The following is a 16,704-nucleotide window of genomic DNA, read 5'->3' as shown; positions in this document are numbered from 1 at the left end:
GAGTTCCTGCGTTGTGCAGAGGGTTGGATTAGATGACCCTGATGGTGCCAGGATGTGAAAGACGGCTCTAAGTCCCAGCCAGAGGAGACTCAGGACACCTGGAACTGCTCTGACTCCTGGCCCAAGGCTTCCAGGCTGGGGTTGCAGTCTGCGGCGTGCACAGGGCCACTGTCAGCTGCTCTGCCAAGTGAGCCCCTTTAGGCAATGGGGGGGGGCTCCTCACTGCCTTCTATTTGAACAGCCCTATCTGAGCGAGCAGAGGTGTGATGATTTCCCCCACTGAAGTAGATTTATTTATTTATATTTGGATTTATATGACTGCCCTTCCTGGCAAGCCAGCTCAGGGTGGTTTACAACATTGGAAGACGTCTAACATCCATACTATTAAAAACAGTTTAAGCAACAAAGTGCATTTGGATTCCATTACACACTGGTGCATGAGCTTTACTTGCAGATATTGCTCCTATAACAAGGGAGGACTTGTGGGAGGGGGCCAACTCAATGTTACACTGCTTTTCATTGGCCTCAGCCAAACACCTCTCCTTCCTACCTGTGTGGCATCTTCTTCACTCCTCCCCCTCCCTCCTTCTTGGACCACAGCCTTCTCTTCTGTCATGGTCCCCTCTCTTCAGCATGTAGGTCCTGTTGCCATGGTCTCTAGGGCAGCCTTCATGCTCCTGCTTCTTGTTGTGGCCTTGCTCATGCCCAGGTGTGCTGCTTTGCTGCTGCAGGAGCTGGAAGACATCTGGCTGCCAACAGGCGAGAACCCAGCCATTGCCCCTGCTCTCCTGCCCCAACCTGTGCTCCTCTGACAGGCTGGTTTCTTCGGGTCGAGTGGGCCCTCAGCTAGCTCTCAGTGAGGACCATGGTAGGGCTGCCCTTGGTGGTAAGTAAGGTAGCTACACTGGCTGGAGGACTCCATTGGTCCCAGGTGGTTCAGTGGCCCATCAGCCTGGGGCATGGGGAGGGCAGGAGTAGCATTGCTCTCCAAGCTGCCTTTTCACAGACAGGCCAATACACAGTGCAGATGGATTTGTGTTCCTCTGGCGGGTTATTTTGGTTGTTTACTGTATTCTTACTTTAACAAGTCTGTAGAGCCAGAATATGCATTTACTAAACAAAGCAAACGTCGTATCTGTGACGTGCCTTTAAGACGTGCCCTGCGCTGTCCCAAAGCAACAATAGGCAAAGAGGTCTCTCAACTGTGAGAACTATCTCAGGTGATCCTTAAGCTTGGAATTCCACCAGGGGACTGTCCAACACTTGGACTTCTCAATCACTCTAACTGCAAGAAAAAGTTCTAAGTACAATTTGTGGTTTTTAGATAAAGCAGAAGAAAATGGTAGTTAGTGTTCCAATTTTCTTGAGAACAGACAACATTTACCAATTCTGTATGATTTTCAACTTCCTTCAGGAAAAATGCAAATGTTCAAAGTGCCTTGGAATCCTGGGAAATTTTAAATCTCTCCTCTTAACAAATAACTGGGCTTGTTCTTGCCTGGATGTTGGGATGCTGAGTCAGCATGTAATAATCTTTTCCTTTATTTAGCACCCACTACGACCCCTAAATGCTGGTTATGGAACTGAATTGAGTTACTACCCAAATAAGACAGGGAAACAGTTAAGATTTGTAAGAATTAAAGACCACATTCAGCTTTTAGTAAAATTCTAGATGCTTTCCAGCATCATTTTATTGCAAATCAGTTAACAAAAAAAATACACATCATTTTTGCAAACTACAATTCTGCACAATTTTTTTTTAATTACAGGTTGCTTTTCGCCATCACCATCTTCCGCTTATAACTACACTCTATTTTATAAAACATAAAAGATTTAATACAAGAAAGTATTTAATATCACTTGCTTTAGAGATGCCCTGATATTAGCACTTTGCTGTGTTTCCTAAGAAGTAGATGCTTGAGGACCCATATCTCAAAAAAGTGAGGGAGATGGGCACCAGGGACTTGCACTACAAATCCCCCCCCCCCTGCACATGACCACAGTTCTTCTGCATCAGTCTGCACTGCACTGTACAGGGATATGCTACACACTTCCTTAGTGCTGGATCCAGTGATCATTCCTTGCAAGTCCAGTGGAGCGTTCTTTGAAGATAGAATGCACAGAATTGTAACTCCAGGGTCCCAATCCACAGGAAATTCTCCTGCACTAGCAAAGAAGGGCACATTCCCACTGGACACGGCTCAAAGGCAGGCAGATCTCTCTCGCTCTCGCTCTCACTTGCAGTATTTCAGCACCTCTAACCAGCTCAATGGTTACTTTAGACCAGGGGTAGTCAAACTGCGGCCCTCCAGATGTCCATGGACTACAATTCCCAGAAGCCCCTGCCAGCATTCGCTGGCAGGGGCTTCTGGGAATTGTAGTCCATGGACATCTGGAGGGCCGCAGTTTGACTACCCCTGCTTTAGACGTAATCACTTAGATTTTTGAAACAAAATCCATCCTTGTTTTTTTTAAAAAATCCCTTATTTACAGAACATTAGCTTTGCCATAGGCTTATACTAAATATATATATATATTTTTACAAAGTAACTCCCCCCGGCCCCCTCCACTGCTCCTGGTAAACAGAGATTCTTCTTTTTTAAAATGACATCTAAAAAACCTGAACTCTGCTCCTGCTGCCTGGCTGGGCGTTGTGAAGCCTGCCTGGGGCGATGCTCTTCCTACAGCATCCGGCTAGGGCCTGACTCCCAAGCCCAAGGGGAGGGGGAAAGTTGGCAGTGCCACAGTCGGGTCCTTTGCTCAAGAGGAAGAAAGGCCTCTTTGAGAGGCAGCTGGAACACTGCCACCGTGATTTCCACCAGGCCGCAACACAACACGACACCGCTGGGCTCTGCTTCTATACGGGGCCTTCTTTGCTCACCACCATGCCACAGCATGGCCACAAAGCAGCATCCCAGTGGGGGGGGGGAGAGGCTGGAGCCACAAGAGCAGGTCCCAGGCTCCCCTTCCAGCTCCCTCCAGCTGCCAATTGAGATCTGGCTGCCTCCAACAGAGGTCTTGGGCATGTGTGTGTGTATGGGGGAGGATTAAAAGGTGTTTCTCCATTATTTAACCCCCCCCCCAATCAATCAATCCAACATTCAATTCCTACCCCTCCACATGATTTATGCCTGCAGTTATGGCAGACATTTTAGAGGGATGTGGTGCTCAAAAAATACATTTCAAGGTCACAGCATTTTAAAAAATTACAATGCAGTCAACACCTTTCCGCCCCCGAAATGGTGCAGCTAAGTCCCTTCTCAGTACAAGGTTATCCCACAAGTTTTCATGTTTTATTATTCCACGGGACTGGGCCCAAGTCCTTTTGGGGATGGGGTGGAGCACCTAGATTTCATTTGCAGCTTAGAACCTGCTATCCTGATTTTTGATCATAGGCAACATTTAAAAATAAATAAAAGGGCAAGATGTGCTATTAGCAAAGAAACAACATGTACATACAGCTCTGTAATACTGAAACCTTTAAACAAAGATTCAAGGCTGGTGCCCCAATATTCCCAACATCAGGACAGAAAACATTTTAAGCTATGTTTTTTTTTAATCAATTCAATTTTTTTCTATTTTCTTACCCTCAATTTTGTTTTGTTTTTTAAACAAGAAACCATAATAAACACAACTCCAATAAATAAACGGCATTTTACGTATGTGGGTCTTTTTGCTTATAGTTTTACAGCAGAAGACCTTCCCAGTAAACGCTCACTCATGCGCATACACACACACACACACACACAGATATAAAAATTTTTAAAAGCAAAGCAAAGCAAAAAGAACCCAAGCCCCATTAACAGAAGTTATTTCTGGAACACAGCAAAAACAGGACATATAAATAAGTGTTTTCATGTAAAATAAGTACATAAATAAATACTACAAAAGAAAAAATTAAAACATTCCGTCTTACTTTATATGTAAAAATATTTCTTTTTTTAAAAAAAGGGATTGCTCCAGTCAAGCTTTGAACATCTCTGTCAAAAGAGAACCCTCCAAGTCACTCTTGTTGGGAGGTTTTGAGATGATTCACACAGACACGCACAAACTCCTCTTTACTTGAAGGCTTCTGGGATGTGTCCCATTTGTGATGACGGCATACTGGTAGGAGGACTCGAGATGCCTTCTGACCAATCAGACAGGTTGGAGTGAGGAGACGAGCTTGACCACTGGTCTGGCGACTCCGGGGAAGGTGTCAAGAAAGGGTGGTCAGGCACTTGTAGCTGGTGACTGGGAGTGTTGTCCAATGGGGAGGAGTAGCTGTGCTGAGAAGGCGGGGTGAGAAACTGAGTGGTAGTCATGGGCTGGGTGAGGGTGGATGGCAGAGAGGTGGCAAGGATTTGGGTCTCCTGCGGCATGAGGGGGTGGACAGCCAAAGCACCCCCGGGCACCTGCTGCATGTCAGGCGGGCTCAGCTCGTTCCCAAGGAAGTTCGGGCTGATGTGGGTGTTGGCATTTGAGGAGATGCTGTGCGATGGCTGCTGCTGCTGCTGCATGCTTTGCTGTGGCTGGATCTGCGGCAGCTGCTGCGCCTGCAGCAAGTGTGGCTGCGAGCTGGCTGGCAGGTGGCTGCTGGGGATGGCCTGATAGCTCATCATCTGCGGCAGGGTGGTGGTGGGCAGGCCGTTGTGCAGGGAGGTCATCAGCCCGTGCGGCAGAGCTTGTCCCTGCTGATGCGCCCCCTGCTGGAGGCTGTTCCGCATGGGGTTGTACTGGGTCTGCACCATGCCATTCTGCAGCCTGTTCAGCCAATCGCACTGTCCATTCAGACCGGGAGCCCCGCTCACCGTGAAACTCAGCGGCGCACTGCTCATGAGGGTGTTTGGGCTGGAGACAGATAAGTGGGAGAGGTGCGGGGGCACTGGGTCAAAAGGCTGCATCCGGTTGGCACCCATGGGCATGTCTTGCTTGCCTGCCATGTTGAGGTGATTCATGCTCATATGGGCATCAGGCATGCCAGGCAGATGGCTGAGAGGCATGGAGGGAGAGGGCTGGAAGGGTGAGGTCATTAAGGGAGGGGAGGCCACGTCCGACAGGTACCCACGGGGAGACTCCAAAGAATCCACTGGTGAGAGGACATTAGAGGTGTCCAGCAAGCAGCCTTTCCCATCCTGAGACTTCTTCCTGCGGGCCTTGAGGTCCTTGGACTCCTTCCCGTTACAGCTGAGCCCCTTGGTGCTTGGCTTCCTGGCCTTCTTGCCCTGGAGAGCCGGCTTCAAGTTGCCAATGTAGCTGCTGGGTGAGCACAGGGGCGGGGAGAGTGTGGAAGCCCCCATAGACCCATTGTGCAAAGGTGGGCTCCGCATGAGGTTGTACTCGTCCAGCAGGCGCACAATATCATGGTGCATGCGCTCCTGGGCAATGTCACGCGGCAGCCGATCCATGTGGTCTGTGATGTCCCGGTTGGCAAAGTGGTCCAGGAGAACCTTGGCTGTTTCATAGCTCCCTTCTCTGGCTGCCAGGAACAGAGGGGTCTCCTCCTGGAAACACAGAGAAAAGGGCTTAAACCTCCCCCCACAAAGCAGCAGGAATAAGGCAGGGAACTAGAGGCAGGTGGTAAAGGGAAGTCATTAAGAAGGGTTGATTCTGTCATCTGAAAGAAGTCAAGGTCTCTGTCAAGTGTCCTATCTGCCTTACTTGCTATGTATTAAAATTTATTCCCACCTTGACTCATTTAAAGATTAATTATAGCGTCCTATCTGATGAAATGTACCCAAAGTGGAACTTCAAGGACTCCCTGCAGTTCCTTAGAGAGGCTGTGCTTCTAATGGCTTGTGCTGAATGGGCCGAGATGCTCCTGCGGCCCAGTCTCACAGCTGGGTGTCCAGAGCTCTTTGGTTGGCCTGCAAGATCCCTGGCTCCTGTCTGCATCCACCTGAGCACTGATGCTATGACTGGCTCATGTCTGGGACAGCCCTTGCCCTCAGAGCAGCTCAGGGCAGAATCCTACCTTGTTGTTCTGCATGTCTTTGTTGGCCCCGTTTTTCAGCAACACGATGGCAGCTTCCACGTTATTCACAGCCGCAGCCCAGTGCAGGGCAGACTTTCCTGGGGGCAAAGAGACACGGGTGAGGGAGGATGCTGCGGGGGCGGAGGGGGAGGCCACCCCTTCTAGCGTCCCACCGCAAGGCCAGTACCTAGGTCATCCACCGCATTGACGTCCGCGTGGCAGTTGATGAGGTCCTCCAGCATGCCTTCCACAGCCAGGCGGGCGGCCAGGATCAAAGGCGTCGTCCCGTCATGCATGCGGGCATCCAGGTCGGTGGCCCTGTTCCGGATCAGAATCTGCCCCAGAAGGAGAAAAGGAAAGAGCCTCTCAGTAACTTGCTGTCCTATTCTGGACTGAGGCAGGCAGGCCGGACAATTCGCTTTCCTGATGGATTCTAGTCGTTCCACTGACAGATCTCCAGAACACTCTCCCTTCCCTGTAAGGCCAGTTAGGGCAACCCACTAGATCAGTGGTCCCCAACCTTTTTATCACCGGGGACTGGTCAACGCTTGACAATGTTACTGAGGCCCGGGGGGGGGGGTAGTCTTTTGCCAAGGGACGTTGCCAACGCCACCTGAGCCCTTGCTCCGCTTGCTTTCCCGCCAGTGTCCCTGACTTCCCACTGCCTGCTGGGGGCTGCTGCTAGCAGAAACTGCACAGTGCCATGGCGGCCACCGGAGAACACTAAAGGTGAGCTGGCGGCAGAGAAGCAGGGCAGCCCCCGAGGCAGTAGCCAGGGAGGAGGACGAGGAGGAGCTGCGACCCGGTACTGACTGATCCACGGACCGTCACCGGTCCCCGGACTGGGGGTTGGGGACCACTGCCCTAGATCATGGCCGGACAGAAAGTCAATTGTGCGCGGGGGAGGGGGGAAGAAGCAACCTCAGCTAGCCTAAGCAAACTGATAGGGGAGCCCCCGGATTACTGTCAGGCAGGCCAACAGGAGGAGGGTTCAGCAGGGAGGCACATCCTCTGTTCTCTTTCCTTGTCACTTTGCCACGCAGCATCCAAAGCCCATGAAGGAAAAGATACAGACGTGGAGAGCTAGGGTTTGATCACAAAGGCTGCTCAGTGGCAGAACCCCAAGCAGGAGGGACGAGGTAGGAGATGCACAAAGCCTCTAAGCGGTAGTCAAACTGCGGCCCTCCAGATGTCCATGGACTTCAATTCCCATGAGCCCCCTGCCAGCGAATGCTGGCAGGGGGCTCATGGGAATTGTAGTCCATGGACATCTGGAGGACCGCAGTTTGACTACCCCTGCTCTAAGACAACAGACAGTGGGACCAAGGGGTGGCTCAGCACAAGGCAGCTCCGGGTGTTCCAAGGCCTCTCCAAACAAGGGACTCTGGGCACCAAAGCTTTCCTAAATGGCTCAAGGGAAGCCCTATTCAGACACCAAGCAAAACACCATGTGACCGCCGTAGATTAACTTCCTACTATTCTAGGATGCTACTCCCACTCTTGCTCTCGGAGTGAAAAGGGCAGCCTCAGTTCTTGAGAGCAAAGGAGACCCAGAAGCCACTCAGAAGCCACCCAGCAGGGAATTGGGACAGCAACTGGGCTGAGGCTACAAAACCACAGGAATCGTTCCCCAAAGCTTGAAAAAAATTGGAAGGACAATGGGGAATGGTCACATGGTAATCTGGGTGTCCCATCAGGACGAAAGCCCAAGCTACCCGCGGGCAGAGAGAGGCCAGGAAAACCAGAAGCCACCCAGTGGGAAGGCAGGAGGAGGGAAGAGGGAGATGCCCCCAGCCCCCACCACAGTAAAAGAGCTCCTGCCCCACAATGGGGAGAGAGGAGGAGAAGGATGCACCTACTGGTGCTGGTGTTGGGCTCAGCTCCCCCGCAAGTGTTTATTGTTTATTTATTGATTATTAATGTCTTATATTTATATACCGCCCTCCCCTTGTGGCTCAGGGTGGTTTACAAAAAACCTAGAAACCATAATGCAGGTCTGAGGAGCTGCAATGTGGCCTGAGGAGCTGCAATGTCCAGGCCACCACTGCTTCCAGCAGGCCTGGCAGGGCGTCCAGGGGTGCATTGGTCACGTAGTAATTGAAGATACCAGTGGCCTGGGGGTGGAAGCAGCAGACTCCCTCATTGGCCGTCTCAGAGGCGTTTTCCAGATGTTTTGGATGTGTAAGCAATGGCTTTGTCCACATGACGCACAGGCATGAGCTCCTGGTCTAGAATGGCTAAATGGAATGAGCTCCCAGAAGAGCTGAGGGCCCTGCAGGACCTCAGCATGGTTTTCGCAAGAACAAGTCATGTCACACCAACCGTATCTCTTTTTTCAAGAAAGTAACTACCTTGCTGGATCAGGGGAATGCCATGGACATAGTTTATCTGGATCAGCAAAGCTTTTGATAAGGTTCCACATGATATTCTTATTGACAAGCTGGTAAAATGTGGTATGGATCCTAATTCTGTCAGGTGGATTGATAACTAGTGGACAGATCATACCCAAAAAGTGCTTGTTAAAGGTTCAGCATCCTCTTGGAAAAGAGTGACAAGTGGAGTTCCCCAGGGATCTGTCCTGGGGCCTGTGTTGTCCAACATATTCATAAATGATTTGGATGAGGGATTAGAGGAGGTACTTATTAAATCTGCAGATGATACTAAACTGGGAAGGGTAGCAAACACAAACGAAAAGGATCTAGAAGTCTTAGTAGTCCACACATTAGCTGCAGGGAGCTCAGGGCTAAAGCAAGAAGCCCCCCACCAATTGGGAGAACGAAGCTGCCCTTACCTGGAAGACCCCCTGAGCATCTGCTGACACGGCAGCGTGGAGCGGAGTCTTGCCCATGTGATCCTGGATATTGGCATCAGCACTGGCTTCCAGAAGCCTCTTGGCGGCGTCTGAGCGGGAGTAGCGGGCAGCCAGGTGGAGGGCCGTCTCTCCCGTGCGGTCGGTCTGATTGTGCAGGCTAGCCCCCTGGTAGATGAAATCTGAAATGACTGCCGGAGCATCCTCCTCCTCCTCGCTGTTGCCTGTTTCCAGCCCCCCTCCGCTGCACGAGGCAATCATGAGTGGTGTGAATCCATCTGAAAAGGCAGAGGAACCCCATCAGAAGCACTGCCCTCCCCTCGCTTGGAAGATGCAAGGAGCCTGCAGGCCCCCACCTCTGCTGCCAAACTCTTTGTTTTTAGCTTAGTGGGGTCACTCTCCCTGCCCTCCAGGACACAGCTACTGGCGCAGGAAGGGGCAAAGGCCCAGGAAGACTGTCCTGCCAAAGAAAAGGAGGATGCGTTTCCTCTCTTACCTGGTCCTCGCACATTGACGTCCATGCAGTCGGCATCGATTTCACCTTGTGGAGGGGTGGGAGCCATGGAGGAAATGCGCAGGTCAGCTGCATCCAGGTGCTGCTGAGTCCACTGCCTGTGGTCAGTGTGGTCGTCCATGTCCGGCAGCATGGCCTGCTCCTCTACCTAGACAAGGAGCCAAGGGCCAAATAAGGCTACAGAGATCCTCACAAACTCTCCTCTGCACGTGGCTGAGATGAAAACTGGTTTGTATGCCTCAAGTACAAGGAAATACCAAGACCAAATGCAAAGCTACAAATCCTGGCACCAGAAAGGTCAGAGTTAGGTACATTTTGCAATTTGGGGAGAAATGTCTGGCCCACAAGCCAGAGAACATCTATTCCCCCCCCCAATTGAAAAGGCCCCTGGCAGAAATGCCCAAAGGAAAATCTTTGGAGAGATGTAGCTGATTTATGATTGGACAACTGCTGTTAGGCATGGTTTCAATTATTTTAATTTTTAATTTATTGAAAACGTGTTATCTTGAATGCCTGTGTATTTTTATACTTGAGGTACACCACCCTGGGCAAGATTTGGGAGTGCAGTATATAATTAATGCTACTAATAAATACAACAAAGCAGAATGGGAACATCAGGGTCAACACTTGTGCCCCCCCGCCCCGGTTTCCACAAGAGGAAACCTGACAGCTGAGCGACGGTGGCAAAGCCAGGCAGCTTGCAATACCTGCCTGACTCCTCCTCAGTCTGCCCTCCGTCCCTACCTCAAATGGTGACCCTTGCCCCAGTGCCATTGCTTGTGGCCACCTTCCTTGTTCTAGAGGAAAGCCTCACGAGATCCACCACAGTGCTCCTATGTCAGGGCAATGTGCTGGAACATCAGTCTCTGGCATTTGACCCAAATCCCCATTCCCCAAGCCTGTCAGAGCAGAAACCAGCACCTTGTGATGCCCGTCCCCCAGCCTCGGCAGACTGGTAAACGCTGGCCTGTTCCCCCCCCCCCCCCCCCGACCAGAAGCAAAGTTCTCCTGGCAGCTCACCCTGAACTTCTTGGTGTCTAACGTCTCTTCGTCACCCCATTCGTTCTGGTTGTCATCCATCAGAGTGCCACTGGAAATGTTCTTCAAGGGCCTTTATGAGGGCACAAAAAGAGGCAAAGGAAGTCAAGCCACCATGAGGAAAGCCACCAAAGTCACAGGGAGAAATCAACGTTTTGCTCACGGGCTTTTAAAAATCTCCTTGTCCCTTGCATGTCTGATTTTAATCAGAGCTGTTTGTCACGCATTCATGTCAGCTCCGATACCTTTAATCAGAGCAGAGCTGGAATGCAAAGCAGAGCAGACTTGTGGACGCGGGATGTGGAGGGAAGGGAAGATCCAAGGCCCTCCGCTGGACAACAGATCAGGCATTTGTCTCTATATCAAAAACTATTTACTGTCTAGGACGCAGAACTATCCTCCAATAGAATTACCAATTAGAAGCAACTGCCAGAGACCTGGGACAGAACAGAGACCCTCTAAAGCAGGGGTAGTCAAACTGCGGCCCTCCAGATGTCCATGGACTACAATTCCCATGAGCCCCTGCCAGCATTCGCTGGCAGGGGCTCATGGGAATTGTAGTCCATGGACATTTGGAGGGCTGCAGTTTGACTACCCTTGCTCTAAAGCAAAGCTACAGCTGGCCCCATTTCCAGCGTCTGGGGGCAAAAGACAGAGAAGAGCACAATACGGAGGAAAGAGAAAGTGAGCGTGACGCAGGGATAGCCTCTAGAGAGCTGCGCTGGAGACGGACTTACTTCTGCCAGGAGCCCCCGCCAGAGAGGCCTTTCCCACCCAACAGCGGAGGAGGGGAAAAGGGTAAAACGTGTCCCGCTTTGTAGGCTGAGACTGAAGGTGGGCCTGCCGAGGGGGAGGCCCAGAACAAGCATCACAGAGCCCCCCAGCCTGCCGGGATCATGGAGGATGCCTCAACCAGCCTGCAACAGCCTTCAAAAATATGTGCTGAAATTAGGCACAGAAGAGATTTCTGACTGCCCCCACCCCTCCTATGCCATGGGAATACTCTCCTGTCATGAATTTCTCACAGGGAAGATTTATCAACCTTCCACGTGCCAAAAAGCAGCGAGGAATCAATAACAAGAGCATCAGAAACCATCAAGTGCCCTGGTGATCTGGAGCCAGTCCCTGTCCCTCAACCTACCCCACAGGGATGTTGTGAAGACCCTCCAAGGGTGACCCTGTGCTGCTTGTGGGCAGGGTGGATTAAAACCCAAAATAACTACGCAGGATAAAATAAATCAGACACCAAATATCCCAGATATGGATGGAAATAAAAACACAGCACATCTGCTCTCCCTCTCCCACCCCCAGTCCCAGGCAGCCAAGGGAAGGGGTTCTGCACTGTGGCCTTGAACAGCGTAAATGAAGGGTCACTCACTTCAGCCCCACAGAATCCTCCCCAAGGGGTTCCCGCCGTTTCTTCTTGCTCGACTCCGTCACTTTGAAGCCCTCGGGAAACCAGAGCTGTCCATGTTCTCTCCGTCGCTTGCGAGAAGCCAGCACTCCGATGCCAACCATCAGCAGGAGGACAAGAGCAGAGACGACCACATACATGGGATACCACGGCGTGCTCCCCGGGGGATCGGCAATTTCGCCTGCAAAACAAAACAAGAGCAGGGTGCACACGGAGCACAGGGAGTTAAGCTGCATATCAAGCCAGAGACAGAAACAAAATGAAGCAAAATTAGTTAATAACGGTCTTTCTGGTTTATCTAATTCTACCCCCCTCCCCCCAACTCCTCTAAAGCCCTCTTGGAAAAAAAAGGTAATTTTCTCTGCCGTTCATCAGAATTGCAAACTCTTGGCAGGTTGCGCTACTGAGCTGGGGAAGAAGGCTCCCCTTCCTTTCTCCTTTAAGGGGAAAAGGATTAACAAACTTCAAAATCATTGCATTCACATTGAGCGGTTAAGTCAGAAGGATTGAGGGGGGATTTGGAAGATGCAAACTTCAACAGTTTGCCTCTCAGAGATCGATTGGAAGGACTTGGGGGAGGGAGGGGGAGGGGTCTCCTTCATGCCTCTTTTCCCCAGTAGGAGAGGTTCAGAAAGGAGCTCTAGGTGAGAGGCAAAACTTTTAAAAGAAAAGGAGAAATTTTTATGAGCCACTGCCAATTATTCCACATCATTTTGCTATATACCAACAAAACCAAGCAAATCTGATTGATGAAGACGTGGTCCAGATCTGCCTGCCTGAATGCCAAGACTCTGAATGCAGAAGGTTTAAAAAAAAACAACATCTACCCGAAACCCGGAGAAATATTTAATGGCTGGGATAATCAAAGGTCTATGTTAATAGCTATTTTTAAACAAATCATTTATCTAGTTAAATTATATTGTTTCAGAACAACATTTAAGCCCAGGGGCACCTTTAAGGCCAACCAAGTTTTATTCAAGGTTTCATGTTCAAGAAAGCTCATACCTTGAATAAGCCTTGGTTGGTCTTAAAGGGGCCCCTGGACTCACCCTTCTTCTGCTGCCCACCCAAATCTGTACTCTTTTAGGACATTCTCATTTTCAAATCTTGTGGCTAGGACTGGTGTGGACTGCCCAGTTTTACTTTAGCTGACCTTGTGCAGCACTTTCCACTTAATCCCCCTCATTGTTCTACAAAGGCTACCAGCTGCTTCCTTCTGCTCTAAGCCTTCAAGAGAGCTGTGAGTCTTGTCTGAATGGACTTTGGCAGCCTTTTGTATTTGCAATGAGCAGGCAAGGGGACTCTAAATGTGGGCTGATGCCTTCCAGAGAATGGGCTGTGACCTGAAACCAGTACTAAAAAGAAGCATTTCATGGAGAATGACAGAACATCCGCATCATGACCCAAGGATCTGCTCCCCCCATAAATTTCCTTTTACATTTTTTAAAACATCTAGCTTGTATCTGTTGGGTCACCTGCCAGCCAGAACCCACTCAAGGTCCCCAGTTCAGCCGCTGGCACTTCTGGTTAGACGGTCCTGGTAGCCAATCCCAAGAAAGGGCCCATCTCTGCCACAGACCTTGGAGAGCTACTGCCAGTTCAACTTTAGGGCTGGGCGCTTCGGCTTCCGAAGCGGCCGCTTGCGCCCGAAGCGGCCAGCACCCTGGTGGCGCTGGCTGCTTCGGCTGTGAACAGTCGCTTCAGACGCTGAAGCACCCAACCCTGTTCAACTTCCTGACTGACTTCAGGTTACAGCATCTGTGTGTGCTCAGCTCTGGAATCCCCCTCCACACACACACCTGGGGTCTGCCTGGCACTGAATCATCTGCATTTCAGATGCTGCATGGAAGCTTTTGTGATCCCACTGGAATTTAACTGGAGCAAATTTCTTCTTCTTTTTTTTGGCCTTCCCTGCTGTTCTGGCTCCTGGCCTGCCTCTATGCAGGGCAATGCAGTTGATAGTAACTACAACCGAATGCGAAAACTGCTGCTCATAATTAGTTTTAACTCTCCCCCCTCCCTGTGTGTGTGTGTGTGTGTGTGTATGCGGGGGTGGTGGGTGGGTGTTTTAGTGATTAGGTTTGTAAACTGCCTTGAGCAATTTTTATTGGAAAAGTGGCACAGACTACAAATGTATGAAATCAAGACAATCCGTTTTGTTGAACTTACTCTTCACGGCTTCAATTTTGTAGGGGATGTCCAGACTGCCCAGAGAGGCCAAGGCGCCGAGGAAAGCGGCCACATCAGTGGTGCTCTGGAAACACTGCGAGGAGGACTGGATGCACTGCCGGTTGTCAATCTCCAAGTGGACAATGGAGCTGCAGAATTTGCGGGAGAACAGGGGGAGGCAAGAAGCAACAGTCTTGAGTGATCGGAAGAGACCGGCAGCAAACGCAACCAGTCCGTGCCCACCCCTGCTCTGCAATGGGCAACCAGGAGGTCTCTCAAGACAATTCCCTGACAGGCATGGGGTTCTCTGATTTCCCAGCTGCACTTCAGTGGCTTTGCAAGCAAGCCCAGACAAGTAAGTCACTAGACCGCACTCTAAAAAAACCATGAATCTTTATTTTTATAGCCCACCTTTCCCAGTTGGCTCGGGGTGGGTCACGGCATATTAAAATGCTAGTAGTAAAGCCCGTTGTGTGCTGTAATGCAACGGGCGCTAGCCTTTGGTTTGGGGCGGGTTTTTTGCTTCACTTGGATCTGGCAACCCTAAGCGGCAAAAGAACACCCACAAGAGCATGCAGTTTCATCTCCACAACAGCCTTATGCAGTAGGCTCAAATGTTGAGAGAGTGGCGGAGAAAAGACATGCATGGCTTAGCTGTGTCTTCCCTCTAGCAGTAAGTCCAGCCACAGCAATATTGTCAGAAGGGGCTTTTCTGTGAGCTCCCTGTCAGCCAACCACTAGGCAAAAGGTGAAAGCTTCCCCTCCTCAAAAGGAATGCTCTCGCACACCCACAGACTCCCCTGCGTTGCTCTCGGAAATGCAACCCTTGCCTCAGTCAGGGGCCGTTAGAGGCTCCCTTCACAGCAGGCCAAAGGGAAGGGTGTGTGTGCAGAGAACCCTGAGCAAGAGCAGCAATTGGCCCCGAGTGAGGGATATTCCACCAATAGGATTCTTCGGAACCTTCAGCATTTTGTCAGGGTTTTATGAACAAGATACAATTCAGATTTGCATAATTATATATAAATAAATATCTTTTAAAACCTGGTAGTTGCTCACCTGCCTGCACATATCTCTGTCGCTCATGCATGGCACATTTATCAAATGTAAGGAAAAATTAGTCTCACTTGTTCAGTCTATCACCCCCTGAAGCAATTCTTACCCCAGCTGAGTGGCCATTTACCTGCCTGCTCTAGACGCTAAGGCACTTCACACACACACACACACACACACACACACACACACACACACACACACACACACACACACCCTCTGGCTCTAGCACAGAGTAGAAACACAGGCTGGCCGTGATGCCCCCCCCCCCCCCCACACACACACACACACTCGCTGTCTGCCCAGGCACCCCAGACATCTCCCACACGTCTGAGCCAAAAGAAAGCAAACACAAGCAGGGAATCAAGGACCACAAGAGATCAGTGTTTCCTGCCCTGGAGAGATCTGTGAGTATGTGTGTGTGTGAGAGAGAGAGAGCATGGGAGACCTGCCCCTTCATCCTTTGCCCTGTTAGAAACTGGCCATCATGGCTGCTGCTCTCACCCATAGATATCCAGCTGGTCCAGCTCTCTTCTCTGCCTCCTGGTGACCTTTGAGTAGAGGGAATTCTTCACCTGGGAGACAGCACTGGACACGTCCAACCAGCTCTCTGCTGACCGCTTAATGTGATGCTTCTTCAGCTCCTCGGGGTTCCCATAGTAGGGGAAGATCATGTATTCCCCCTTGGCGTCTTTTTTGAAGACCACGTTGGTGTGCAGGACACGACTGAGCTCCCGCAGGAAGTTGAAGGAGTTGTTCTTCAGGTTCTCTGGCGTGATCAGCACCACCACCACCAGGGTGCCGTCGGCAAGCTTCTCGGGCACATTGTTGGCACAGTCCAGGCCATCCCACTCACACTCGGCATTATTACACCCCTGGTCACAGTGGCCATCGGAGAAGTGGTCCTTGCAGTATTGGTCATAGAGAGGGCTAAGGCAAGGGGAGAGGAAGAAAAGGGACACCAGTCGTGACCAACCCGCTCCGTGGCAGCCGAGCACCCCCCCCCCCCCAGCACAGAGCAGACGGTGAGAATGGGCATTCGCCCGCCCTTAGCAATCCTCCGCTTTCGGGGTCTGCAGCTGCTTTCCTTGAGGGGATGCCCAAGCCCCCTCTCTGCCTGCACACTTACTTGCACTCCCTTTCCGCCTTCTGGCAGTCGAAGCCGTCGTAGAGGCAGCCGGCGTTGTTGCACTGGCCGTCGCACTTCCCGTCGTTGAAGTACTTCCAGCACTGCAGGGACTGGGAGCAGTTCTTCCAGGGGTCGTTGAAGTTGAGCGAGCAGTCCCCTCCGTCCAAGCCACAGGCGTGGTTGTTGCACTGGGCGTCGCAGACCTTGTCGCCCGCTCGGCTGGCGCACCCCGGGATCTCGCATTTCTCCTCGAAGGAGGTGGGCGGGATGTCCTGACCCTTGCCCCCCGGGAAGTCAAAGTCCAGGATGTGGCAGTTGAGCCCGTTGAAGTTGACGGGGCAGTGGCACTGGTAGTGGGGCGGATCTTTGGCAAACTGGCACGTGCCGCCGTTGTAGCAGGGGCTAGAGTGGCAATGGCCGTTCAAGGGGAACTGGCACAGGGAGCCCGTGAAGCCCGGGGAACACTCGCACGCGGAGCCCTTTGGGCCGGACAGGCAGGTCCCTCCGTTCAGGCAGCGGAGGGTCCCGCAACTGCGGGAGTTGTTTTCGCAAGTAGCCCCTTCAAAGCCCTGAGGACAGAAGGAAGGAACGTGAAAGCACGGCTCTCTCTCTCTCTCGCGGAGGGACT

The 16,704-nt window shown here is 51.3% G+C and overlaps 1 protein-coding gene across 1 annotated transcript in view; it reads right to left on the bottom strand.

Annotated features, from left to right (window-relative positions):
- Nucleotides 1-1,655: 1,655 nt before the first annotated feature.
- NOTCH1 (notch receptor 1) overlaps nt 1,656-16,704 on the bottom strand; it is an 87,461-nt gene continuing 72,412 nt past the window's right edge. The window contains exons 25-34 of the mRNA XM_077306694.1: nt 16,077-16,645; nt 15,452-15,877; nt 13,898-14,046; nt 11,693-11,909; nt 10,297-10,387; nt 9,259-9,424; nt 8,745-9,040; nt 6,141-6,288; nt 5,954-6,051; nt 1,656-5,483 (exon numbers count right to left, since the gene is read on the bottom strand). Coding sequence (XP_077162809.1) covers nt 4,059-5,483; nt 5,954-6,051; nt 6,141-6,288; nt 8,745-9,040; nt 9,259-9,424; nt 10,297-10,387; nt 11,693-11,909; nt 13,898-14,046; nt 15,452-15,877; nt 16,077-16,645 — 3,585 coding nt within the window. The 3' untranslated portion in view covers nt 1,656-4,058. The remainder of the gene's footprint in view (nt 5,484-5,953; nt 6,052-6,140; nt 6,289-8,744; nt 9,041-9,258; nt 9,425-10,296; nt 10,388-11,692; nt 11,910-13,897; nt 14,047-15,451; nt 15,878-16,076; nt 16,646-16,704) is intronic.

Source organism: Paroedura picta, chromosome 12, assembly GCF_049243985.1.
Source record: "Paroedura picta isolate Pp20150507F chromosome 12, Ppicta_v3.0, whole genome shotgun sequence".
Lineage (NCBI taxonomy): Eukaryota > Metazoa > Chordata > Lepidosauria > Squamata > Gekkonidae > Paroedura > Paroedura picta.
Note: the sequence above shows the minus strand (reverse complement) of the source record. Positions and strands in the feature narration are given on the sequence as shown.